At 40.9% G+C, this 22869-nt stretch overlaps 1 protein-coding gene across 2 annotated transcripts in view; it reads right to left on the reverse strand.

Annotated features, from left to right (window-relative positions):
- The window catches only part of LOC124605134 (tetratricopeptide repeat protein 17), a 335078-nt gene that overhangs the window by 6613 nt on the left and 305596 nt on the right, over positions 1-22869 (reverse strand). The window contains exon 13 of one of the 2 annotated variants that reach the window (XR_006978605.1): positions 19923-20028. Coding sequence is in view for 1 of the 2 variants with exons in the window: in XM_047136616.1 (XP_046992572.1) it covers positions 20011-20028 (18 nt within the window). In the remaining variant the exon portion in view is untranslated. Of the gene's footprint in view, positions 1-19920; positions 20029-22869 lie in introns of those variants that run through there. The other variant, XM_047136616.1, reaches the window with a different exon arrangement.

Below are 22869 nucleotides of genomic sequence, written 5' to 3' on the forward strand. Positions count from 1 at the left end.
CCTTGTTTATTTGTATATTTCAAATATGACCACAAACATTCTTTTAACCAGGCACATGTGTCAATGGAAGACATGGAACTATCGTTAAGTGTTGTTATGTCTGTGTCTAGTGAGAGCCCTGCCCATGACTGTAACGCAGATTTGTTTATATAGCTTCCCTTCAAATGAGAAGTAGTTTGAAGGGAAGGTATATAAACAAATCTGCAGCATAGCTATTGGAACCCGTATGGCACCCCCCTATGCCAACCTTTTTATGGGCCACCTAGAGGAGACCTTCCTAGCCTCCCAAAACACCAAACCCCAAGTCTGGTTCAGGTTCATTGTGGTATCTTCATGATTTGGACTCAGGGCAAAGACTCCCTATCATTGTTCCTTCACAACCTCAACACCTCCTCTACCATCCGCTTTCCTGGTCTTCCTCAACCCAGCATGCCACCTTCCTCGATGTTGACCTCCTCCTCTCTGATGGCTTCATCCACACATCTGCCCACATTAAACCCACCACCCACCAACACCACCTGCATTTGGACAGCTGTCATCCCTTTCACACCAAAAAATCCCTCCCATATAGCCTGGCCACCCAGGGATGGCATATCTGCAGTGACAAAAACTCCCTTGCTCAATATAATGAGGGTATCACCAAGGCCTTCACAGGCATGCACAATCACCCAGACCTAGTCCGAAAAAAGATCTCTTGTGCCATTTCCCTTCACAACCCCAATCCTCCCACCACTCCCAAAAACCACCCACAAAGGAGTGTCCTCTTGGTCAGCCAGTACCACCCTAGACTGGAACAACTAAACCACTCCTTTGCCAGGGCTTTGATTTCCTATCATCGTGCCCTGAAATGAGGGACATCCTACCCGATATACGTCCCACCCCTCCTAAAGTAGTGTTCCGTTGCCCACCCAACCTCCGAAACATCCTAGTCGATCCCTTGCCACTCCCAATCCCAAACTCTTGCCACAAGGTCCCTGTGGAAGACCCAGATGCGAAACATGCCCAATCCACCTACCCAGCACTTCCTACTCCAGTCCTATCACAGGTTTATCCTAACCCACCAGGGGCCGGGCCACTTGGAATACAGTCATGTCATTTATCAGCTTTGCTGCAATCACTGCACAGCTTTTTATATTGGCATGACTATCAATCAGCTCTCCACCATGCTGAATGGCCATGCCAAACTGTGGCCAAGGGCAAAGTAGACCACCCTGTTGTTTGGCACAACATGCAACTGAACACAACACACTTGATTTCAATGGCTGCTTCATACCCAAGCCATCTGGATCCTTCCCTCCACCAATAGCTTTTCTGAACTGCACAGATGGGAGTTATTCTTACAACATATTCTCCACGTCCGTAATTATCCTAGCCTCAATCTACGGTAACATACTGTCCCCACACCCTCCACCTGACAGTACCCGCCACCTCTGTCCTATCATCTCCTCCCCATTCTCGTCTCCCACCCTGTTTATTTACAGCCCTTTGGCAACGTATCTGCCCGTCTTTCACTGCTCCTCTCCTTTTTTGTTTCAATTTTCCCTACCTCCCTGCCCCCCCAACCTCCTGATGCCGCTCCTGTTAGCAATCTAGTCCCTGCAAACTGCACTAGACAGTGCTCATCTCTCTCCCCACCCATACACTACTATCCCTTCCCCTTCCCCACCCCTGCCAGATTGCTGCTTGCATCTCACGTGATGTTGCATTCCAGCCCGAGATGCTGGAGTCAGCTGTCATGTGTGCATGAGGTGTGCTTGCTTTTGTGTGTGGGCTTTACAGATGAGGGCTGTGGGCGAGAGCTTCATATAAGTGTCTTTTAATTGTGCCTGTCTGCATTTAAATTTTTTCACACTGTAATCCACTTCCAATGCCAAATTTTGCTTTATTCTTGTGTTTTTTTTTATGTTTAAATGGGATGTAAAAGAAATATAAACACATAGATCACTTGTTTGCTTATTGGGGTATGTGTCTGAGTACCAGAATTCCTTTTCATTTCTTTTTCTGTGGTAATTACTAGTAAACTGAAGTTTTGTATGCGGATTCAGATTTAATACTAGGAATGCCAAAATATGTATATTCAAAGTGGAAAGTCCAACACATCTAATAATGTTTTGACGTTCGAACTACATATTTGTACAAATGAGTTGTTGTTGTTGTTGTTGTTTGTTGTCTTCAGTCCTGAGACTGGTTTGATACAGCTCTCCATGCTACTCTATCCTGTGCAAGCTGCTTCATCTCCCAGTATGTACTGCAGCCTCCATCCTTCTGAATCTGCTTAGTGTATTCATCTCTTGGTCTCCCTCTACGACTTTTACCCTCCATGGTGCCCTCCAATACTAAATTGGTGATCCCTTGATGCCTCAAAACATGTCTTACCAACTGATCCCTTCTTCTAATAAAGTTGTGCCACAAACTCCTCTTCTCCCCAATTCTATTCAGTACCTCCTCATTAGTTATGTGATCTACCCATCTAATCTTCAGCATTCTTCTGTAGCACCACATTTCAAAACCTTCTATTCTCTTCTTGTCCAAACTATTTATCGTCAATGTTTTGGTTCCATACATGGCTACACTCCATACAAATACTTTCAGAAACGACTTCCTGACACTTAAATCTATACTCGATGTTAACAAATTCCTCTTCTTCAGAAACGTTTTCCTTGCCATTGCCAGTCTACATTTTATATCCTCTCTACTTCAACCATCATCAGTCATTTTGCTTCCCGAATAGCAAAACTCCTTTACTACTTTAAGTGTCTCATTTCCTAATCTAATTCCCTCAGCATCACCCGACTTAATTCGACTAAATTCCATTATCCTCGTTTTGTCTTTGTTGATGTTCATCTTATATCCTCCTCTCAAGACACTGTCCATTCCATTCAACTGCTCTTCCAAGCCCTAACTGTCTCTGACAGAATTACAATGTCATCGGCGAACTTTAAAGTTTTTATTTCTTCTTCATGGATTTTAATACCTACTCCGAATTTTTCTTTTATTTCCTTTACTGCTTGCTCAATATACAGATTGAATAACATCGGCGAGAGGCTACATCTCTGTCTCCCTCCCTTCCCAACCACTGCTTTTCTTTCATGTCCCTCGACTCTTATAACTGCCAATTGGTTTCTGTACAAATTGTAAATAGCCTTTCGCTCCCTGTATTTTACCCCTGCTAGCTTTAGAAATTGAAAGAGAGTACTCCAGTCAACATTGTCAAAAGCTTTCTCTAAGTCTACAAAAGCTAGAAATGTAGGTTTGCCTTTTCTTAATCCAGCTTCTAAGATAAGCCGTAGGGTCAGTATTGCCTCACATGTTCCAACATTTCTACAGAATCCAAACTGATCTTCCCTGAGATCGGCTTCTATCAGTTTTTCCATTCAGTTGTAAAGAATTCACGTTAATATTTTGCAGGTGTTACTTATTAAACTGATAGTTCGGTAATTTTCACATCTGTCAACACCTGCTTTCTTTGGGATTGGAATAATTATATTCTTCTTAAAGTCTGACGGTATTTCACCTGTGTCATACATTTTGCTTACCAGATGGTAGGAATTTGCCAGGACTGGCTCTCCCAAGGCTGTCAGTAGTTCTAATGGAATGTTGTCTACTCCCGGGGTCTTGTTTCAACTTAGGTCTTTCAGTGCTCTGTCAAACTCTTCACGCAGTATCATATCTCCCATTTCATCTTCATCTACATCCTCTTCCTTTTCCATAATATTGCCCTTAAGTACATCGCCCTTTTATAGACCCTCTATATACTCCTTCCACCTTTCTGCTTTCCCTTCTTTGCTTAGAACTGGGTTTCCATCTGAGCTCTTGATATTCATACAAGTGGTTCTCTTTTCTCCAAAGGTCTCTTTAATTTTCCTGTAGGCAGTTTTTAGCTTACCACTAGTGAGATAAGCCTCTATATCCTTACATTTGTCCTCTAGCCAGCCCTGCTTAGCCATTTTGCACTTCCTGTCGATCTCATTTGTGAGACGTTTGTATTCCTTTTTGCCTGCTCCATTTACTGCATTTTTATATTATCTCCTTTCATCAATTACATTCAATATTTCTTCTGTTACCCAAGGATTTCTACTAGCCCTCGTCTTTTTACCTACTTGATCCTCTGCTGCCTTCACTATTTCTTCCCTCAAAGCTACCCATTCTTCATCTACTGTATTTCTTTCCTCCATTCTTGTCAATTGTTCCCATATGCTCTCGGTTTAGTAAGTTTATCCAGGTCCCATCTCCTTAAATTGCCACCTTTTTTTGCAGTTTCTTCGGTTTTAATCTACAGTTCATAACCAATAGATTGTAGTCAGCGTCCACATCCAGCCCAGGAAATGTCTTACAATTTAAAACCTGGTTCCTAAATCTCTGTCTTACCATTATACAATCTATCTGAAACCTGTCCGTATCTCCAGGCTTCTTCCATGTATACAACCTTCTTTTATGATTCTTGAACCAAGTGTTAGCTATGATTAAGTTATGCTCTGTACAAAATTCTACTAGGCGGCCTCCTCTTTCATTTCTTACCCCCAGTCCATATTCACCTGCTACGTTTCCTTCTCATCCTTTTCCTACTATCGAATCCCAGTGACCCAAGACTATTAAATTTTCATCTCCCTTCACTGTCTGAATAATTTCTTTTATCTCATCATACATTTCTTCAATTTCTTCGTCATCTGCAGAGCTGGTTGGCATACAAACTTGTACTACTGTAGTAGGCGTGGGCTTCGTGTCTATCTTAGCCACAATGACGAGTTCACTATGCTGTTTGTAGTAACTTACCTGCACTCCTATTTTTTTTTATTCATTATTAAACCTATTCCTGCATTACCCCTATTTGATTTTGTATTTATAACCCTGTATTTACCTGACCAGAAGTCTTGTTCCTCCTGCCACCAAACTTCGCTAATTCCCACTATATCTAACTTTAACCTATCCATTTCCCTTTTTAAATTTTCTAACCTACCTGCCCGATTAAGGGATCTGACATTCCATGCTCCAATCCGTAGAACGCCAGTTTTCTTTCTCCTGATAACGACGTCCTCTTGAGTAGTCCCCACCCAGAGATCCAAATGGGGGACTATTTTACCCCTGGAACATTTTACCCAAGAGGACACCATCATCATTTAACCATACAGTAAAGCTGCATGCCCTCGGGAAAAATTACGGTCATAGTTTCTCCTTGCTTTCAGCCATTCACAGTACCAGCAGAGCAAGGCCGTTTTGGTTAGTGTTACAAGGCCAGATCAGTCAATCATCCAGACTGTTGCCCCTGCAACTACTGAAAAGGCTGCTGCCCCTCTTCAGGAACCACACGTTTGTCTGGCCTCTCAACAGATACCCCTCCGTTGTGGTTGCACCTACGGTACGGCTATCTGTATTGCTGAGGCATGCAAGCCTCCCCACCAATGGCAAGGTCTATAGTTCATGGGGGGGGGATTTGTAACTTCCAAAAAACACATGTTTCAGATAGTCCACAGGTAACGGCAACTATGTACAAGATCAGCACTAAGTTTTAATATGTAACATGGACAGCAAGGGTCTGAACTATTTTTTGTGGCACAACCAAAGTTACTTCTACATCTGTTGATGACTCTCTATCAAAGACGACATGCTGTGTCCTCCAGATGAAGAAATCCTGAATCCTGTTACAAGTCTCACCTGATATCCCATAGAAAAGCTCTTTTGATAAAAGCATATGTGTCATACTAAGTTGAATAAGTTTTGGAAGTCAAGAAGCACTACATGTTTTCAGACTGCATGCTAGAGGAGGTCATCCTGTTTGAGATACCTCATTACATTTGAGTTCAGAACATGTTTAAAGATTCTGAAACAAATTGATGTCAAGGATATTGGAGAGTAGTTTCGTGGACCACTTTTGCTACCCTTCTTGTAAATGGATGTGACCTGTGCTTTCTTCCAACCACTGGGCACAGTTTTTTTTTTGGGGGGGGGGGGGGGGAAATCTTTGGTATATCATGATTAAAAGACATGCTAACTCAGCCACAGATTCAGTATAGAATCTGACTGGGATTCCTCCAGGTCCTGAAGCTTTCTTCAATTTTAACAACTTCAGCTGTTTTCTTGTCAGCAATGACACTAATATCTATTTCATTCATCTTTGCAGTGCTACAAGAATTAAATTGTGTCATTACCTCTGGATTTTCCTTTGTGAAATAATATTTTAAAATGGACTTAAACACATCTGTTTTTGCTTGCTAGCCCTCAATTTCAGTTCCTGTCTCATCCATGAGTGTCTAGGCACTAAATTTGCTGCCACTACCAGCCTCAGGTTTTGTGAAAGATCTTTTGATAATGTACTTCTATGGTGGTCATTGAAGGCTTCATGCATTGGCTTCTTGACAGCCAAACACATTTCATTCAACACTTCTCTATCTCTAGCCCGATGCTTTGTTTTACACTTAATATTCAATGGTCTCTGTTTCTTTAAGAGTGCTTTTACAGTGACTCTATACCATGGAGGATTCCTCCTTTCACACACTGTTCTGCTAGGTACATATCTATCCAATGCAAGGTCAACTATTCTTGTAAACTTGATCAATAGTTGTCCTACATGCTCACGTAGTGAGCTAAAAGTTTTAAGTTCCTTTTTAGGATATGACATTACTGTCTCTTTATCTAATTTACTGAAAGTATAAATCTTTTTACTTGTTTTGGTTCCCCCTTGTACTTTCATAATTGTTGTTACACCCACCCCATGGTTACTCATACCAGTTTCAATGTGGAGAACCTTAAAGAAACCTATTTGTCACTGTCAGATCCAAGATATTTTAATCAGGTATGGGCTTTTGGATCAACTGTTATTGGCTGTTTTCAGAGGAGACATTTATTATTGCTTTGCTGGATGTCACCTGACACCACCTTTAACAAAATTATAATTGGCCCTATTGATTGTTGGATGCCCAAGAATCTCCTCCGTTGGTAACAATATGTTTGGGAAATTTATGTACTAACAAAACGAGGTTTTCTCCATGGTTTTTGGTTACATCATGAGATCAGTGTGGTGGTCAATAGAAGGATTCAATTATAATTTCATGCCCACCCTGGATACTGAGTCTTGCCCAGACAATCTTACGTGCAGTTTCATTTTCTATCTTAATGGATCTTAGTTTCTTCTATACTGCGACAAAGACACCACCTCAATTTTCCATTAGCCTACACTTTCTCCCAAAATCTCATTCCTGTCGATTCTGAGCTTTAACTAACTTTCTGTATCTAGAATTATGTGAGCTACACAGATTTTTATGAGTGGTTCAAACTCTGGCATCTCGCTGTGAATGGTTCATCAGTTATCCACTGGGATTGTAACACCTGTGAGGGGCACATTTCTTTGGATCTTACATTGATGCTACAGGGTTTCCTACAGCTGTCGTTATCTGGATGGGATGGAAAGTCAAAAAAAACCTTGTGTGTACCCCACACACAGGCAGGTAGTCATGCACTTTTGTAGCAGCCTCTGACGTGTAATGGATGCCAGACCAATCCAGGGGAAACCTGCAGTTCTCATCCCTATGGCATGAGTCACAGCCTATCTATTCAAAGTCTCTAGTTCAAGCCTTCTACACTTCACTGAGAATTATGGGGCCACAACCTACTCTAGGACAATGATGTAGATTGTGAGCTTCATTGAAATTGTGTGAACTATGTTGGTATTCTCAACCTTCTCTGCCAATCACTGGAATCATGCAAGTATAAACCTGGAGCCCAGACAACAGGCATTTTTTTGTTTCAATGTGCATCACAATCTGCAGCTGGCTGCACCCCATTCTCTCACATACTGCTGGAATAGCCTCTTAAGCACACTGAATAAGGCTCCCAGGCATTTCCAGCTGCTTACGAACAGCAACTACCTCATCCTTTGCCCCAAAACAGCCTACATAGTATGGGTGCACCAGGGTGGGTGCAGTATTGCACTGAATAGTAAACAAATAACTTTAAATTAAGCTTGTTGATTCTCTTTTAGTTTATGGGTCCATGGTGGCTTGTGGAGTATCTATGTAGATGCAGATGTAGATGTAGATGTAAATGTCGGTAGGCTGTAAGTGTTACCATTAGCCTTTTAGAACTGAACCAATTAACAGCCAAACCAAGATACCTAATATGACAACAGAAAAACTTGGTATAAAATTTACTGGTTCTCTGAAGCCTTTTCAAGGTAATGGTCACTAACAAATGTGAGAACAACTTTAATTTACAATAAATGCGAACACTACATCCTCTTGCTACAACAGAAAACTAATGTGACATGATATCTTGGTTACTTATATTAACTGTAAATTACAAATGTTGATTTACTTTGACATAAGTTAGGTCTGTACAACTCGTGACTTAGAAAATTCTCAAAAATACACCTTTGCAACTGTCCCCATAAGTATCCCATTATGTACATGCGTGAGAAGGAAGCAGGAAGCATCTGTTACTCATTGTTTCATATACATGGTAAAAACGTTTCTCTTCAAAAATTTTGGGTTCTTGTGCATGAAACCAATTAGCAAGAAAAGGAATATAGTTTGCTCTCTTAATGATGTGTCTGCAAGTTTTGCAATACTCATATTTTTCCTTTCTGTAAGACCAATATTGCTGATATGTTTTAGCTGTGGTTCCAAAAAGATAATTAAGTGGTGCCTTAACTTTCATGAACTTCGATTTCTTGAATTGGATAGTTCATATTGAGAATGTCCACCTCCACAGGCAACATGAGACACCTTCATGTCGGGAACCCAGGTTCAATTCCCTGTACTGCCAGGGATTTTTCCTTGTTGGGAGGACTGACCCAGGGTGCACTCATCAGCCTCAAGATGCCTGTTGAGAAGCTACCTGATTGAGATGTAGCAGCTCCAATGCCTAAACATCGACACTGGCTGCGAGTGCAGTGTGCTGACCCCATGCCCCTCCATACTGCATCCAATGATGACAGCATTTGCTGAGGATGATATGGTGGTCAGTTGGCAATCATGTGGTCTTTCATTCCATTGTGTTTACTTTCTAAACAGATTGTGTATGTGGCCCATGATACTTGCTTCTCCTGGAATATTAATAATTTATACAATCCATTTTTTGATGGTCTTGGTTTTTATGAACAATGCATTTGTTTTTTATTGACTTGTCTTAAACTGGGCCTTCCCAAAGCCATTTAGATAACATCAGGTATCTAAGTCATTTAGAGAATTTATGAACTTGCATGTGTGTACTGATTTCTGAAGTGCCTAAGTTGATACTTCTTAATACAGGGTGGGAAAAAAAGGAAATTAGTTACAAACTATGGCATGTGCACACTTTGTTCAACATGTAAATGTCACAACAGCTATTCAGATTTAGGTAATGACATGTTCAATTTGCCTGCCATCATTGGCGATGATGTGGCATAGACGAATAGCACATTTCTGCTTGACCTCCTGAATGGCTGTTTTCAGCTCAGCAATGGTCTTGGAGTTATTGCTGTACACCTTGTCTTTAATTTAGCCCCACAAAAAAGAGTTGCACATGTTAAGATCTGGAGAATATGGTGGCCAATCAAGGCCCAAGTCAGTGGCCTCTGGTTACACCAGAGCCAGAACGGGCTCCTCAAAGTGTTCTTCCAGGACATCAAACACTCTTGCTTCGATGGAGTCGAGCTCTGTTTTGCATGAACCACATCTTGTCAAAATCAGGGTTACTTCGGATAAAGGGGATAAAATCATCTTTTAAAACCTTCATGTACAATTCAGCAGTAACCATGCTATCAGGAAATATTGCACTGATTATTCCGTGACTGGACACTGCATACCACACAGTTACTATTTGAGTGAGAAGAGACATCCTGATCATGAAATGCGGATTCTCATCCCCCCTAATGTGCCAATTTTGCTTACTGACAAACCCAAACAAATGAAAGTGGGCTTCATCTCAAAATCAAACCATACATGAACGCACCTATTCCCACCATGCCCCACAGCTAACCGTGCAGTTTCATCGTTCTAATGCAAACAGTACAGCAGTTATGGTGATTTTAATTCATATAGTTAAATAACTGTGACCCTGTAACTGGGAAAAAGATTTGAAATTCCCAAGTCTAAGAACAGTCTGTTTCAACATCATCACACATTTGTCATCCATCGAAGCTCACAATCTGCAGCACTGATACCAGAGCAGTTGTGGCTCCCTGGTTCTGAGTCAAATGGAGGGGCTGAACCAGAGACTTTGAAGGTTCTCTGATAAGACAGGCTGCGACTTCCCAGATGTGTGCCATAGGGTTGGGAACTTTACATTCCCCCTAAACAGGTCATTCTGTACTACACATCAGAGGCTGCTACACAGGTACCTGATGTGTGGGGGGTGCATAGAAGGTTTTTTTTTTTTTATTACGCAACTTTCCATCTCATCCAGATAATGACAGCTGGAGGAAACCCAGAAATATCAAAATACGAGGGCTATCCACAAAGTACATTACGTTTTGGAATTAAAAATAAATAAAGCATTGGAATTTTTTTTTATTATATACAAATGAAAGCCACAATTAAATACTACTTTTCTACATAGTTGCCATTTAAATTAAGGCACTTATCGTAGCGATGGATGAGCTCGGAAATTCCTTCATCGTAAAATTCGGCTGCCTGCGCCTTCAACCACGTGGTTACCTCTTCTCGAAGCTGTGCGTCGTCATTAAAACGCTGCATAGCCAACCACTTCTTCATTGCTGGGAATAAGTGGAAGTCGTTCGGTGCCAGGTAGGGGCTGTACAGCAGATGAGAACTCCCACTTAAAAGATTCGAGAACATCACGAGTGGCATTTGCCATGTGGGCCCGGGCGTTGTCATGAATCAGCAAGATCTTTGAGCCCAACTTCCCCTGTGATTGTTTTCTATTGCTCTTCTGAGGTTGTGCAGAGTTTGGCAATATCTTTGAGAGTTTATTGTAGTGCCTCTTTCCAGGAAATACACAAAAATCACACCTTCTCTGTCCCAAAAGAAGAGGTAACCACATGGTTGAAGACGCAGGCGGCCGAACTTTACGACGATGGAATTTCCAAGCTCGTCCATCACTACGATAAGTGCCTTAATTTAAATGGAAACTATGTAGAAAAGTAGTATTTAAGTATGGCTTTCATCTGTATATAATAAAAAAAATTCCAGTACTTTATTTATTTTTAATTCCAAAACATAATGTACTTTGTGGATAGCCCTCGTATCAGTGTATGATCTAAAGAAACATGGCCCCTCACAGGTGTGAGTATTGAAGTATTTGCAACAAAGTGCCAGCATTTGAAGTGCTCCTAAAAGTCAGTGAAGCTCATCTAATACTAGGTACAGAAATCTGGTTAATACCAGAAGTAGACAGTAGTGGGATTTTTGGGGAAAATTTAAATTTATACTGAAAGGCTAGACTAATGGGACATGGAAGTGGTGTATTTGCCGCAGTAGACAAGAAAATCAAATTCACCAAGATAGAAACTGAAACTGTATGTGAGATTGTTTGGGCAAGTTTCAGTATCAAGCGCCGGCGTAAAATTATTATTGATTCCTATCGACCACCAGTCTCACCTCCTGATGTAACCAAAAACTTTAGAGAAAACATGAGTTCGCTTTCACAAAAGTTTTCTAATCAGACTGTAATCATCAGAGGAGACTTAAGCTATCTAACAACCAACTGGGCTGATTACAGTTTTGTTAGTGGTGGGCTAAATGCATTCCCTGAAAACTACATAGAACCAATAGTTTGGCAGCCCACTCATGATGGAAATATGTTAAATGTAATCACAACAACCAGGCCTGACACATTGAAACAGTTATCTGTGACCATGAGGCAGTTGTATCAACAGTGATTGCCAAAGTACAAAGGGCAATTACAACAAATAGAAGGATTTATATGTTCAGTAAACTAGACAAAGAAGCAGTAAACTAGACAAAGAAGCAGTGGTGTCATACTTCAATGAGGGACTTGAAAACTTTTAGCTCATGACAGGAACAAGTAGAGGAACTATGGCTCAGGCTTAAAAGAATAGTTGACCATGTGCTTGACTGATATGTACCCAGTAGACATTTCATTATGGGAGCGACCCTTCATGGTATGTAGTTACTGTAAAGAAACTAAAGAAATAGAGGCTACTGCACAATACATATAAAACAAAACCTAGGACTATATATAGAGAGAGATGCTAAAAGAAACATGTTTGGCTACTGAGAGAGCTATGTGTGAGGCCTTCAATGACTACTGTAGTAGCATTCAGTTGAATTGTCTTTCACAATACTTAAAAGAAATTCTGGTTGCATGTAAAGGCTGTCAGTGTCATCAAAGTTAGTGTCCAAGAAATCATGAATGAGATAGGAACCGAAATCGCGAATAGCAAAACAAAAAGAGGAATGCTTAACTTTCAAGTTTCTATTGAAAGGAAAAACCAGGAGTATTGCCCCAATTACTTCTCGTACCACTGCAAAGGCAAGTGAAGAGTGAAACAGATATTAGTGTTAGTGACATTGAGAAAACAGCTGAAGCCATTAACACTGAGCAAAGCTCCAGGGCCTGATGGAATCTCTACCCAATTCTACACTGAATTTGTGGATGAGTTAGCACCTCTTTTAATTATTACCGAAGATCCCTCAAACAAAAAACTGTACCATGTAGTTGGGTGAAAGCACACATCTCACCCATTTACAAGAAGGTAGGCAGAACTGATCCACGAAACTACCACCCAATATATTTGATATCCTTGGAACATATTTGTGCTCAAGCATAACGAGGTACCTCGAGCAGAATGACCTCCTGCATGGCAACCAGCACAGATTTCAAACACTGATCAAGTAAAACTCAACTCACACATTTCTTACATCACACACTGAAAGCCATGGGTCAAGGCACTCCGGAAGATGCAGTATTTCTCAATTTCCGAAAAGATTTGACACAGTACCACACCTATGCATATACAAACGAAAGTGCTGGCAGGTCGATAGACACACAAACATACACACAAAATTCAAGCTTTCGCAACCAACGGTTGCTTCATCAGGAAAGAGGGAAGGAGAGGGAAAGACGAAAGGATGTGGGTTTTAAGGGAGAGGGTAAGGAGTCATTCCAATCCCGGGAGCGGAAAGACTTACCTTAGGGGGAAAAAGGGACAGGTATACACTCGCACACACACCCATATCCAACCCCACATACACAGACACAAGCAGACATTTGTAAAGCCTTTACAAATGTCTGCTTGTGTCTGTGTATGTGCGGTTGGATATGGGTGTTTGTGCGAGTGTATACTTGTCCTTTTTTCCCCCCTAAGGTAAGTCTTTCCGCTCCCGGGATTGGAATGACTCCTTACCCTCTCCCTTAAAACCCACATCCTTTCGTCTTTCCCTCTCCTTCCCTCTTTCCTGATGAAGCAACCGTTGGTTGCGAAAGCTTGAATTTTGTGTGTATGTTTGTGTTTGTTTGTGTGTCTATCGACCTGCCAGCGCTTTCGTTTGGTAAGTCACATCATCTTTGTTTGTGTGGAATCTAGTGAAATTTGTGACTGGAATGAGGATTTCCTGGTAGGGAGGATGCAGCAAGTTATCTTGGATGGATAGTCATCAACAAATGTAAAGACAACTTCGGGTGTACCCCAATGAAGTTTGTTGAGCCCCTTACTATTACTGTTGTATATTAATGACCTTGCAGTCAATAGTAATAGCAACTTCTGACTTTTCGCAGATGAAGCAGTTACATATAACGAAGTACAATCTAAAAGAACTTAATAAATATTCAGTCCAAGGCTAGATAAGATTTCTAAGTGGTGCATACCTTGGGAACTTTTTTAAGTGTTCAAAAATGTAAAACAGTGCACATTATGAAACAAAAACATTATGTTCTATTGGTGTAACATCAGTGAGTCACACCTGGAATTGGTAAAATCATACACATACTTGGATATAACACTTTGTAGACACATGAAATGGTACCATCAGAACAATCACATAGGCTTAGTCATTGGTAAAGATGATAGCAGACTTCAGCTTACTGGTAGAATACTGAGGACGTGTACTCAGTCTACAAAGGAGACTGCTTCCAAATCACTCATGTGACCAATCTTAGTGTATTGCTCAAGCGTATGCGGCTTGAACCAGATAGGACCAACAGGGGATTTGAATACATACAGAGCAGGGCAGCAAATGGTCACAGGTTTGTTTGACTTACAGAAGAGTTTCACAGTGATGTTGAAAGAACTGAACTGGCACATTCTTGAAGATGGACATATACTATCCAGACAAAGCCTATTTGCAAATTTTCAGGAAAGAGCTTTGAATGATGACTCTAGGAATTTACAACAGCCCCAGCAGATTGCTCCCATTGGGGTTGTGAGGACAAGATCAAACTAATTACTGCACCTTGGGTCGTGAGGAAAAGATCAAACTAATTACTGCACACACAGAGGCATTTAAACATTCTTCCTGCATTCCATATGTGAATGAAATGGGGGAAAAACCCCTAATAACTGGTAAATGGGCTGTACCCTCTATCATGCACTTCACTGTGGTTTGCAGAGTATGGCTGTAGATGTAGATGTGAACGTAGATGTAGATGACATCATTATATCTTCCACTACAGTCTGTTCCCAGTTCTATTTATCTGTTGTCCTGTCAGTCCCAGCAATTCCCAACATACATTTCTGGTGGCTCATGAAGCAATGTTTAGTTAATTTGTTGTCAAAACTGGTAATATACAATCATTGTAAAGTTTTCATCTCAAACAAATAAGAAGATTAGTTTTTAAAATCATATTTAGTTTCCCAACAAGATTACAGGCCATTTCTATTCCTATGTTTATTTCTTTTGCTGTCCATTCATCAGCGTTTTCAGATGTCTTAAATATACCAACTGCTCCACGAGTTTTATGACTTCATAGTAAATCTGAATTATTTCCTTTTTTTAATGCCAACTGCACTTTATTTTAATCTTTTTGTAATTGATTTTCAAGCCTACTGTCAGAGTTGTACTATTAAGCCCTTTTTGCTGTTGAAGTTTATTAGTGTTTGGTGCAAAAAGTACAGTGATTTCTGTAAAACGAAAGTAGTGCAGATATGTTACATTAACATGTATTCCTTCTTCATTTTCTGAGTTCAATGGTCTAAAAGCTACAGAGAATAGTTTTTGTGGTGCAGAATCTCTTTTTTGGATTCCGGGTTGCACACTATCTTCAAGAGGTGTAATAATGTGGCATTGACACATATACTGAGAACCAAAACACTATGAACATTACCAACCAGAAGATTGAATGCTACCTGGTATGTCACAGTAAGGAAAGTATATAAGCAGAACAGAGATCAATAGGGAATCATTCTTGAGAGGTTATGGGTTGCAAATGGGGAAGTCATCTGACACATGAGAACTGGCAATGGGCAGTTTGTTATGGCCCTAGGCCTGAGGACGAGCATCTTGGAAATAGCAAAGCTGGTTATCTGTATGCATACTACCGCCCTGAGCGTCTGAAAGTGGCGGTTTTATACCCCTACCAGCAGACAAGATTGATGGTGGATCGGGAGCACTACAGTTAGCCTCCATCAGGTGTTACTAGAGGTGCGGCTGCTGGGTCACATGAGCTAGGCCAATAACAGCATGGTGCTACATGAGTGGCTGCAGGCCAGTCTTACACAGCATGCTACACGAGTTCTGTAAAATCTCACAAAGCTGCAATGCAGACGCCAAACCAGCTTTCAACAGTGACTTCCTGGATTGGCTTTGTTTACGGGTTACGTGTTCATATCTAGTGCAGATACTTTAATAGCAATGAGTTAGTATCCTATCATGTTTATGGCAACATGTTTGCTTCTGGTTTCTGTATTATGGACCCCAAGTTTATGGAACTTTGCAGCAGCAGCTGTCACTGTAGCAGCAGCAGCAGCAGCAGCAGCAGCAGCTACAACACCAACAGTTTGCGGCTCAAGGGCAATGGCACAAAGAGCTCTTTTACAGCTAGTGTCTGAGCAGCAATGATAACAGGAGTTGTTGGCCTTGGCTTTGCCCCCACCACCATTCAGTGCCTTTGACGAGTATTTGAGTAGCTGGGATGTCTACTTCTATCATTTTGAACTTCACCATTCTGTTTACAACATTTCTGGTGGCAGCAAAGCAAGTACACTTTTGTCTTTTATTACTTGTTTGTGCACAGTGGTGCAGAAATTTCAACCTCTCTCAGACCCTTGTGATTTGTCTTTCAGTGATCTTCGTGCTGTGTTAACTGAATACTACAGACAGCGGACAAACTGTCACAGGTAGGCTCCAGTTTAATCAGATTCATAAGCAACATGGGCAGCTGTGCACAGCATGGGCTGTTGACTTGCAGGGTCTTGCATGCCAAGTGCAGTTTAGACGTGATTGTGCATCTTGCCCTTACAGGGAGGTCACTGCCAAATCTTTGACTCATTCTGATCCTAGTCATGGTGAGGTGCTTCACACTGCTAAATCTTTTGATGTTGCTTCAGCATTTCAGCTTGCTTTTCCCAATGAAATACATGTTACACAAGTTTTTAGTCTCATGAGAGACTTAAGTCTGTTCATCAGCCCCCCCCCCCCCCCCCCCCCTCCTCGTCCCCGCCCCTCCTCCCGGGAGTGATCATTTCAGATATGCCCTTCCTCTTTGGTGTTGCTATGTTCATCACACCCATCAATGAAGTGCCAGTCCTGCTCTGACTGTAGCAGTGTGCACAACAAACTGTTGGCCATGTCTGGCAGAAGACTGCCTGGCCGTCAAGAGACAACAAGTGGCTCATTGGCGCAGGATCACCCAGACATGAGAACAACATGGCAGTTTACATCATCACTGCTGCGGAGCAGACCATTTCCCTACCTTCACAAAAGCTCGTGCTGGACTTGACACTGTACGACTAGACCATGGAATTCCAGCTGGACACAGGTGCTGTCCCATCTTTAATCAACAAGAGCATATACAGCCAGATCACTTCCACTGCAACAGTCCTGGTGCTGGGTCCTGTCTTACCTCCACAGGGACAGTTCTCTCTTCTGAGAATTGTTGCTAGTGGCCATGTACATAACATTCATATGCAGTTGTGCACCATCATACTGATACTAACATCTTTGGCTTAGATGCTTTTACCAGTTTTGGGTTCAAAGCAGAGGACCAAGTTCATTTAATATCAGATTCAGTACTGTTTTCTGATATATATGCCCTGTGCACTTTCTATAAGGAGACATTTCAGCCTGCTATTGCACGTGCATGCACTCTTATGGCTCACATTTCCTAGGAGCCTTCTGTGGTACCTACATTTTGCCATTCTCAACTATTACCGTTTGTAGTATATGATGGTGTTAAGACAGAACTTGCATAGCTTCAGGACCAGAGTATTATTTCACCAGTTTCCACAAGTCAATGGGTGACACCGATTGTGGTCATTAAAAAACTGAATGGGTTGTTATTCATTTGTGGAGATTGTAAGTCCACTGTTAACTCTCAGTCCAACAATGATCTTTACTCCCTGCCTCATCTGGAGGGTTACTGAAAAAACTGGCTTGAGCCCACTATTTTTCAAAGATAGATTTAGATGATGTGCACTTCCAACTGCCATTTGATGAGGCATCATTTCAGTTGCTAGCCTTGAATTGGCAGGAACAATTATTTGCCATTTTGGGTTTTGAGTGTGCCTGCCATTTTCCAAAAGTATTTCTAATAGTTGGTTCAAAATATTCCACATATTATAAATTATTTGGATGAAATTACTGTTATGAGATCGACCCACCTGGAGCACCACAAGAAACTGGAATCCCTATTTAAATGGCTCCAGGAAAATGTCTTGTGCTGTTGGCTGGAAAAGTGTAGTGTCTTTGCACCCAGCATCAACAACTGGGGGCATATTCTTACAAAGATATCATGCTCAGAATATAACATGTTGATGTGATCATAAAAATGCCTGCCCTGAACAAACTAAATAAAATGTCGTGTGACCAGGGCCTCCTGTTGGGTAGACGATTCGCCGGGTGCAAGTCTTTTGATTTGATGCCACTTCGGTGACTTGCGCGTCGATGGAGATGAAATGATGATGATTAGGACAACACAACACCCAGTCCCTGAGAGGAGAAAATCTCCGACCCACCCGGGAATCGAACCCGGGCCCTTAGGATTGACTTTCTGTCGCGCTGACCACTGAGCTACCGGGGGCAGACCTGAACAAACTTAAACACTTGCAGTCATTCTGGAGAAAATACCTTATTATGTCAGGTTCATTACCCAAGTGTAATAAATCGCACACCCCCTCAATCAGCTGTGCAAGAAAGGGGTCAAGTTTGTAGGGTCAACCACCTGTCAACAGGCATTTCAGCACCTTAAGGACAGGCTCCTGCTGGCACCTTATACGCCAGGCCTGCTGTTAACACTGGCAGTGGGTGCCTCCCAGCATGGCATCGCAGCTGTCTTTCTCACAGGTTGGTGGATACCTCTAAGCACTCAACAGCCTTCACTTCTATTTAAATGCACCACTGCTTAACTGTTTCCAAATTGAGGAGGAGGTGTTAGTGATCATTTCTGGCATATAGAAATTTCACTTATATTTATATGGTAGCATGTTCCATCTCGACTGACTACAAACCCTTAATTTCATTGTTTGGCCACCATTCTAAGCTCCTGGATAAGACAGCAATGTGTCCACAATGCTAAGCTATATTTTTAAGTGGGTACCATTATAAAACCTATTTCCACCCCACCACCCACCATGCCAATGTCAGTGTCCTATTCCACTTACCACTTGGCTCTGGCACAGAATTCAATCACTAGAAAACAGTCTGCTTCACCCTGGATCACCAGTTACAACAACCTGGACGATTTTCTGCTTACAGTACACAAAGTGGCCATGGCGTCAGCAAGCAATCCAGTCCTCAAGAAGGTGTTGTTGGTGGGCCAAAAAGGGTAGCACAAAGCATGTTTGTAGGCTGGCAGACCCAATTTACGAAATTATTTTGTGGTGTGGTATCGGCTTCATGCCACAAATGGCATCTTGACATTGGGCCACGGAGGACTCTGAATGCTTGGTCATCATTCTGTTCACTACTGTCACCCCACATCCTCTGGCTCCTTAACGCATCACATGGGGTGATGACCTACTTCGATGCGTCGGCTTGACAACAAATTTATTGGTTTGGTATTAAACTGACATTGAACATGCAGGGGCATCTGTCTTTGGGCATGCATGTTCAGCGTGCAACTCACAATGAACTTGGCTTTGTTCACAAATTATGCATTCATATCTGGCACAGATACTTTAGTAGTGGTCTGTGTCAGATCTGATGACACAATACATTGCTGGTGAAGCCTAAATGATTTAGAGCACAGAAGTAGTCCTCATCACAAAGATGAATCAGGAGCCCACCAAAATAGATAATGTGTAATGTGTGACAACTGATACCATATTGGAAGACGGCAGACAGAAAAAGGCTGTACTGTTTGAACACAAAATTAAACGGTTCAAATGGCTCTGAGCACTATGGGACTTAACTGCTGAGGTCATCAGTCCCCTAGAACTTAGAACTACTTAAACATAACTAACCTAAGGACACCACACACATCCATGCCCAAGGCAGGATTCGAACCTCCGACCGTAGCGGTCGCGTGGTTCCAGACTGTAGTGCCTAGAACCGCTCGGCCACATGGGCTGGCAAAAAATTAAAAACAAAGCCTTTTTTAAAGTAATAAGATATGTGCTTAAATGAATAAAGCAGAGCAAGACATTAAGTACACTGACAAATTCTGACCATACATTTTTATTTTTTATGCACTGATTTATTTATTAGATGCCTGTTTTTTTGCTTGCTTTCAAATTTAAGATTTCTGCTATTTATAAAAACAAGTAGTACATCTTTTCAAATTACATGCGAAGTTGAATGAATAAATAACCTATTACCATCTTCAACTACCTAAAACAATATAATATGTAAGACAAATTGAAAAAAGTGCCTTACCATACCAGCATACATAAGGTTCATGGTAAAATGAACCACATCATATGTAGCTAAATACTCTAGTATCAGTCTTGTAGGAAATGGTGTGTCATGATGCCGCTCTATTCTGTGTAAAAATAAATACAAACAAAGTCAGTAACAGTAAGTAACCTATTTTTTACTCTACATCTAATGTATCTAGTGGTACTGGCAGTTTAGTTCATATAATTAAAGTGACTGAAAATATGTGGAAATTGTCAGTAAGGACACCAAATACGTTTGTATGTTGTACTCCCTGCCTTCCACCAAATATCGGTTCAGGAATGCGCACTGACTGTATCAATGTTTTGAAAAATCTATTTATTACTGCATGAGTTTAGTAGAACAGCCACACAGCCTGTGAACCAGTCGCTGAAGCTGTCCAGCCATATGAATGGTCAATGCAAAACAATGGTAGAAAGCAAAATTTGACTACCTAGTGACAGAGCATGCTGCAAACATGAACATAATGTCACCTCTAAATCAGACAGCCTCCCGAAATTTTTATCATCCACTACTTAAGTTATGTTTTACTCTATACATCCCTACAGGTTCCCTGAAAACTATTAAGTTATGGACATGCAATTTCCATAAAGACAATTGTATATTTTCAACACAGTCAGTGTCTTACTGTAACACTTTTGAAATGTTATGTATGATCAGTATCATAATTTCTGGTGAGATGACAGTACAGTTATCACAAGTCTTTTACTAAAGTCACAACAAAAAATGAAGAAAGGGAGATTAGGATTTAAGATATGTTTAACAATGAGGTCATCAGAGATGGGGCCAGCCACAATCTTTTCAAAGGGATCATCCCAGCTTTTGTCTTGATCCATTTAGGGATACCACAGAAAATCTAGATCTAGCTGGATGATGATTTGATCTCCACTTCTCCCAAAGCAAGACCAGTGTTTTAATCCATGATGACACTGCCCTTACTCCTGATGTCACTGTGGGCTCTGGTGCATTAATTAATTAATTAAGCACATGAACTTAAGGTTTACTCAACCTTAAGGTTAGCTCAAACTTGCATGTGACTCAAAAAGAATTGGAGAATATGGAGAAATGATAACAATGTTTTTTGCCAACAACTAGGCACTATGCATAGTTAATAAATATTATTGAATTAAATGTTAAAACTAAGCAAATGCTAGACAAACTGCTATTGTTGCATGTGGTATTAAGGTCATGGAGCTAATGTGAATGTTGCAGATACGAATAACATGTAGGAAAATGAAATGTCTATAAAGCACACAATGGCAGAAAAATCAGATGAAATTACAATGAAAGAAAATTCACTTGTCAAGTGAGCAATAATTTTGTTCTCTAACAGGAGCAATTACTTTCAAACGCACTAATAATTACTTTTCCAATTAGAGATTGTCACTTAAAACCCTAAACTAACTTCATAATTATTTTGTTAAGGTCTGTCTATTTAAATTTAAAGATGAAAGATTGTGTTGGCTACTTTACTCTCACGTTTTTGCCAGGTCTATCAACATAAAGACCAAAATACATGAATTTTGTGTCACAGACTGTGAAACTGCTCCATATTTTGAAAAAGAGTTAAAATAAAATCACAGGAATTTTAGAAGAGAGTTTAATTAAAATTAACAACATTTTTCTAGAATTATTGCTTATGTAAAATACAATGGAGACACATTAATGAAAGAGGCAAGAAGTAACAATGGATACTGTTTTATGATTTAAGGACTATGGGGAGGTTCTGGGGCCTCTTATTTGATAAGGTACTAATTCTGATGACATACCTAAACTAATTACAAGAAAGAAATGGGAAATGGGGAGAGGTTGGGGGGGGGGGGGGGGGGGGGGGAGGGAGAGATAGAACTACTTGCTGCAATTTTATAAAAGTTTCATGCACTCTCTCCTAGATAATAGTTGCATGGTAATGGCTCAGGGTGACCAATATACTTAAAGAAGCTGGAATCAGTACATCACAAAAAAACCACATTGATCCACAAGACAAGCCCTATACCAAGAGTGCGCGCAGATGAAGCTGAGCTGCTTTATCTGACTGATGGAGGCTTGAAGTGGCCAAACAAGCATTTGGCTCCACTCGTTTTGACTTAAACATCCTTTCCTGCAACAACTAACCTTTGTGCAACCTTGGAATGATTTTACAAAAATTATCATAAATGACAAAACTGCTTAATACATGTGCGAAGCAGCATTTAACAGATCTAGGAGTGTATGGTGTCAACATATGAAGACAAAGTTCAAGTAAAGCACTACATTGGAACTTGATAACATGGAAAATAAATTTAGGTTTGACACAGTGCAGCAAATTGTTCACTAAAGGCCAGTTTTTAAGGACAATTTTTAACATTTTAAATCAGTATCAGGATTTTATCACAGAATATACTGATGGGTCAAAACAAGGGCACACTATTGGTTGTTCTATTGTTTTTGCAGACTGTGTCCTTGGAATCTGCGTCCCCAGTGAGTTAATTGTATTTCATTCTGAAATCTATGTGATTATAAAGAGTTGTGGATCAGATCAGATACGATCAAGGGTTGATATTCCTCATCTGGTCAGATTCCCTTGGTACTCTGCAGACCGTCCAGCATATGTAACCAACACAGAAACTGTTCAGAATATTCAGGAAACCCTTCTCTAGTTGCAAGGATACGGGAAGAAGGTATCATTCTGCTAGGTACCAGGTTTTGTGGGAATGAGTGATACAGCAGCCATTGAGACATGTAACCTACCAAATGTGCTATACCTCTGCAAGTCATAATACCATTGCTGAGCATGTCCATACTGCATCTATTGGAGGACTGGAGGAAGAGAAAGAAGAGGAGAGCAGAAAGGTCAGTGAAATGCGGGAAATATGGTGGTATATCTGTTATCAGTCAATTAGATGCGATACAACTTGCTCACCATTTCTTCAAATAGGACACACGC

This window comes from Schistocerca americana, chromosome 3 (assembly GCF_021461395.2).
Source record: "Schistocerca americana isolate TAMUIC-IGC-003095 chromosome 3, iqSchAmer2.1, whole genome shotgun sequence".
Lineage (NCBI taxonomy): Eukaryota > Metazoa > Arthropoda > Insecta > Orthoptera > Acrididae > Schistocerca > Schistocerca americana.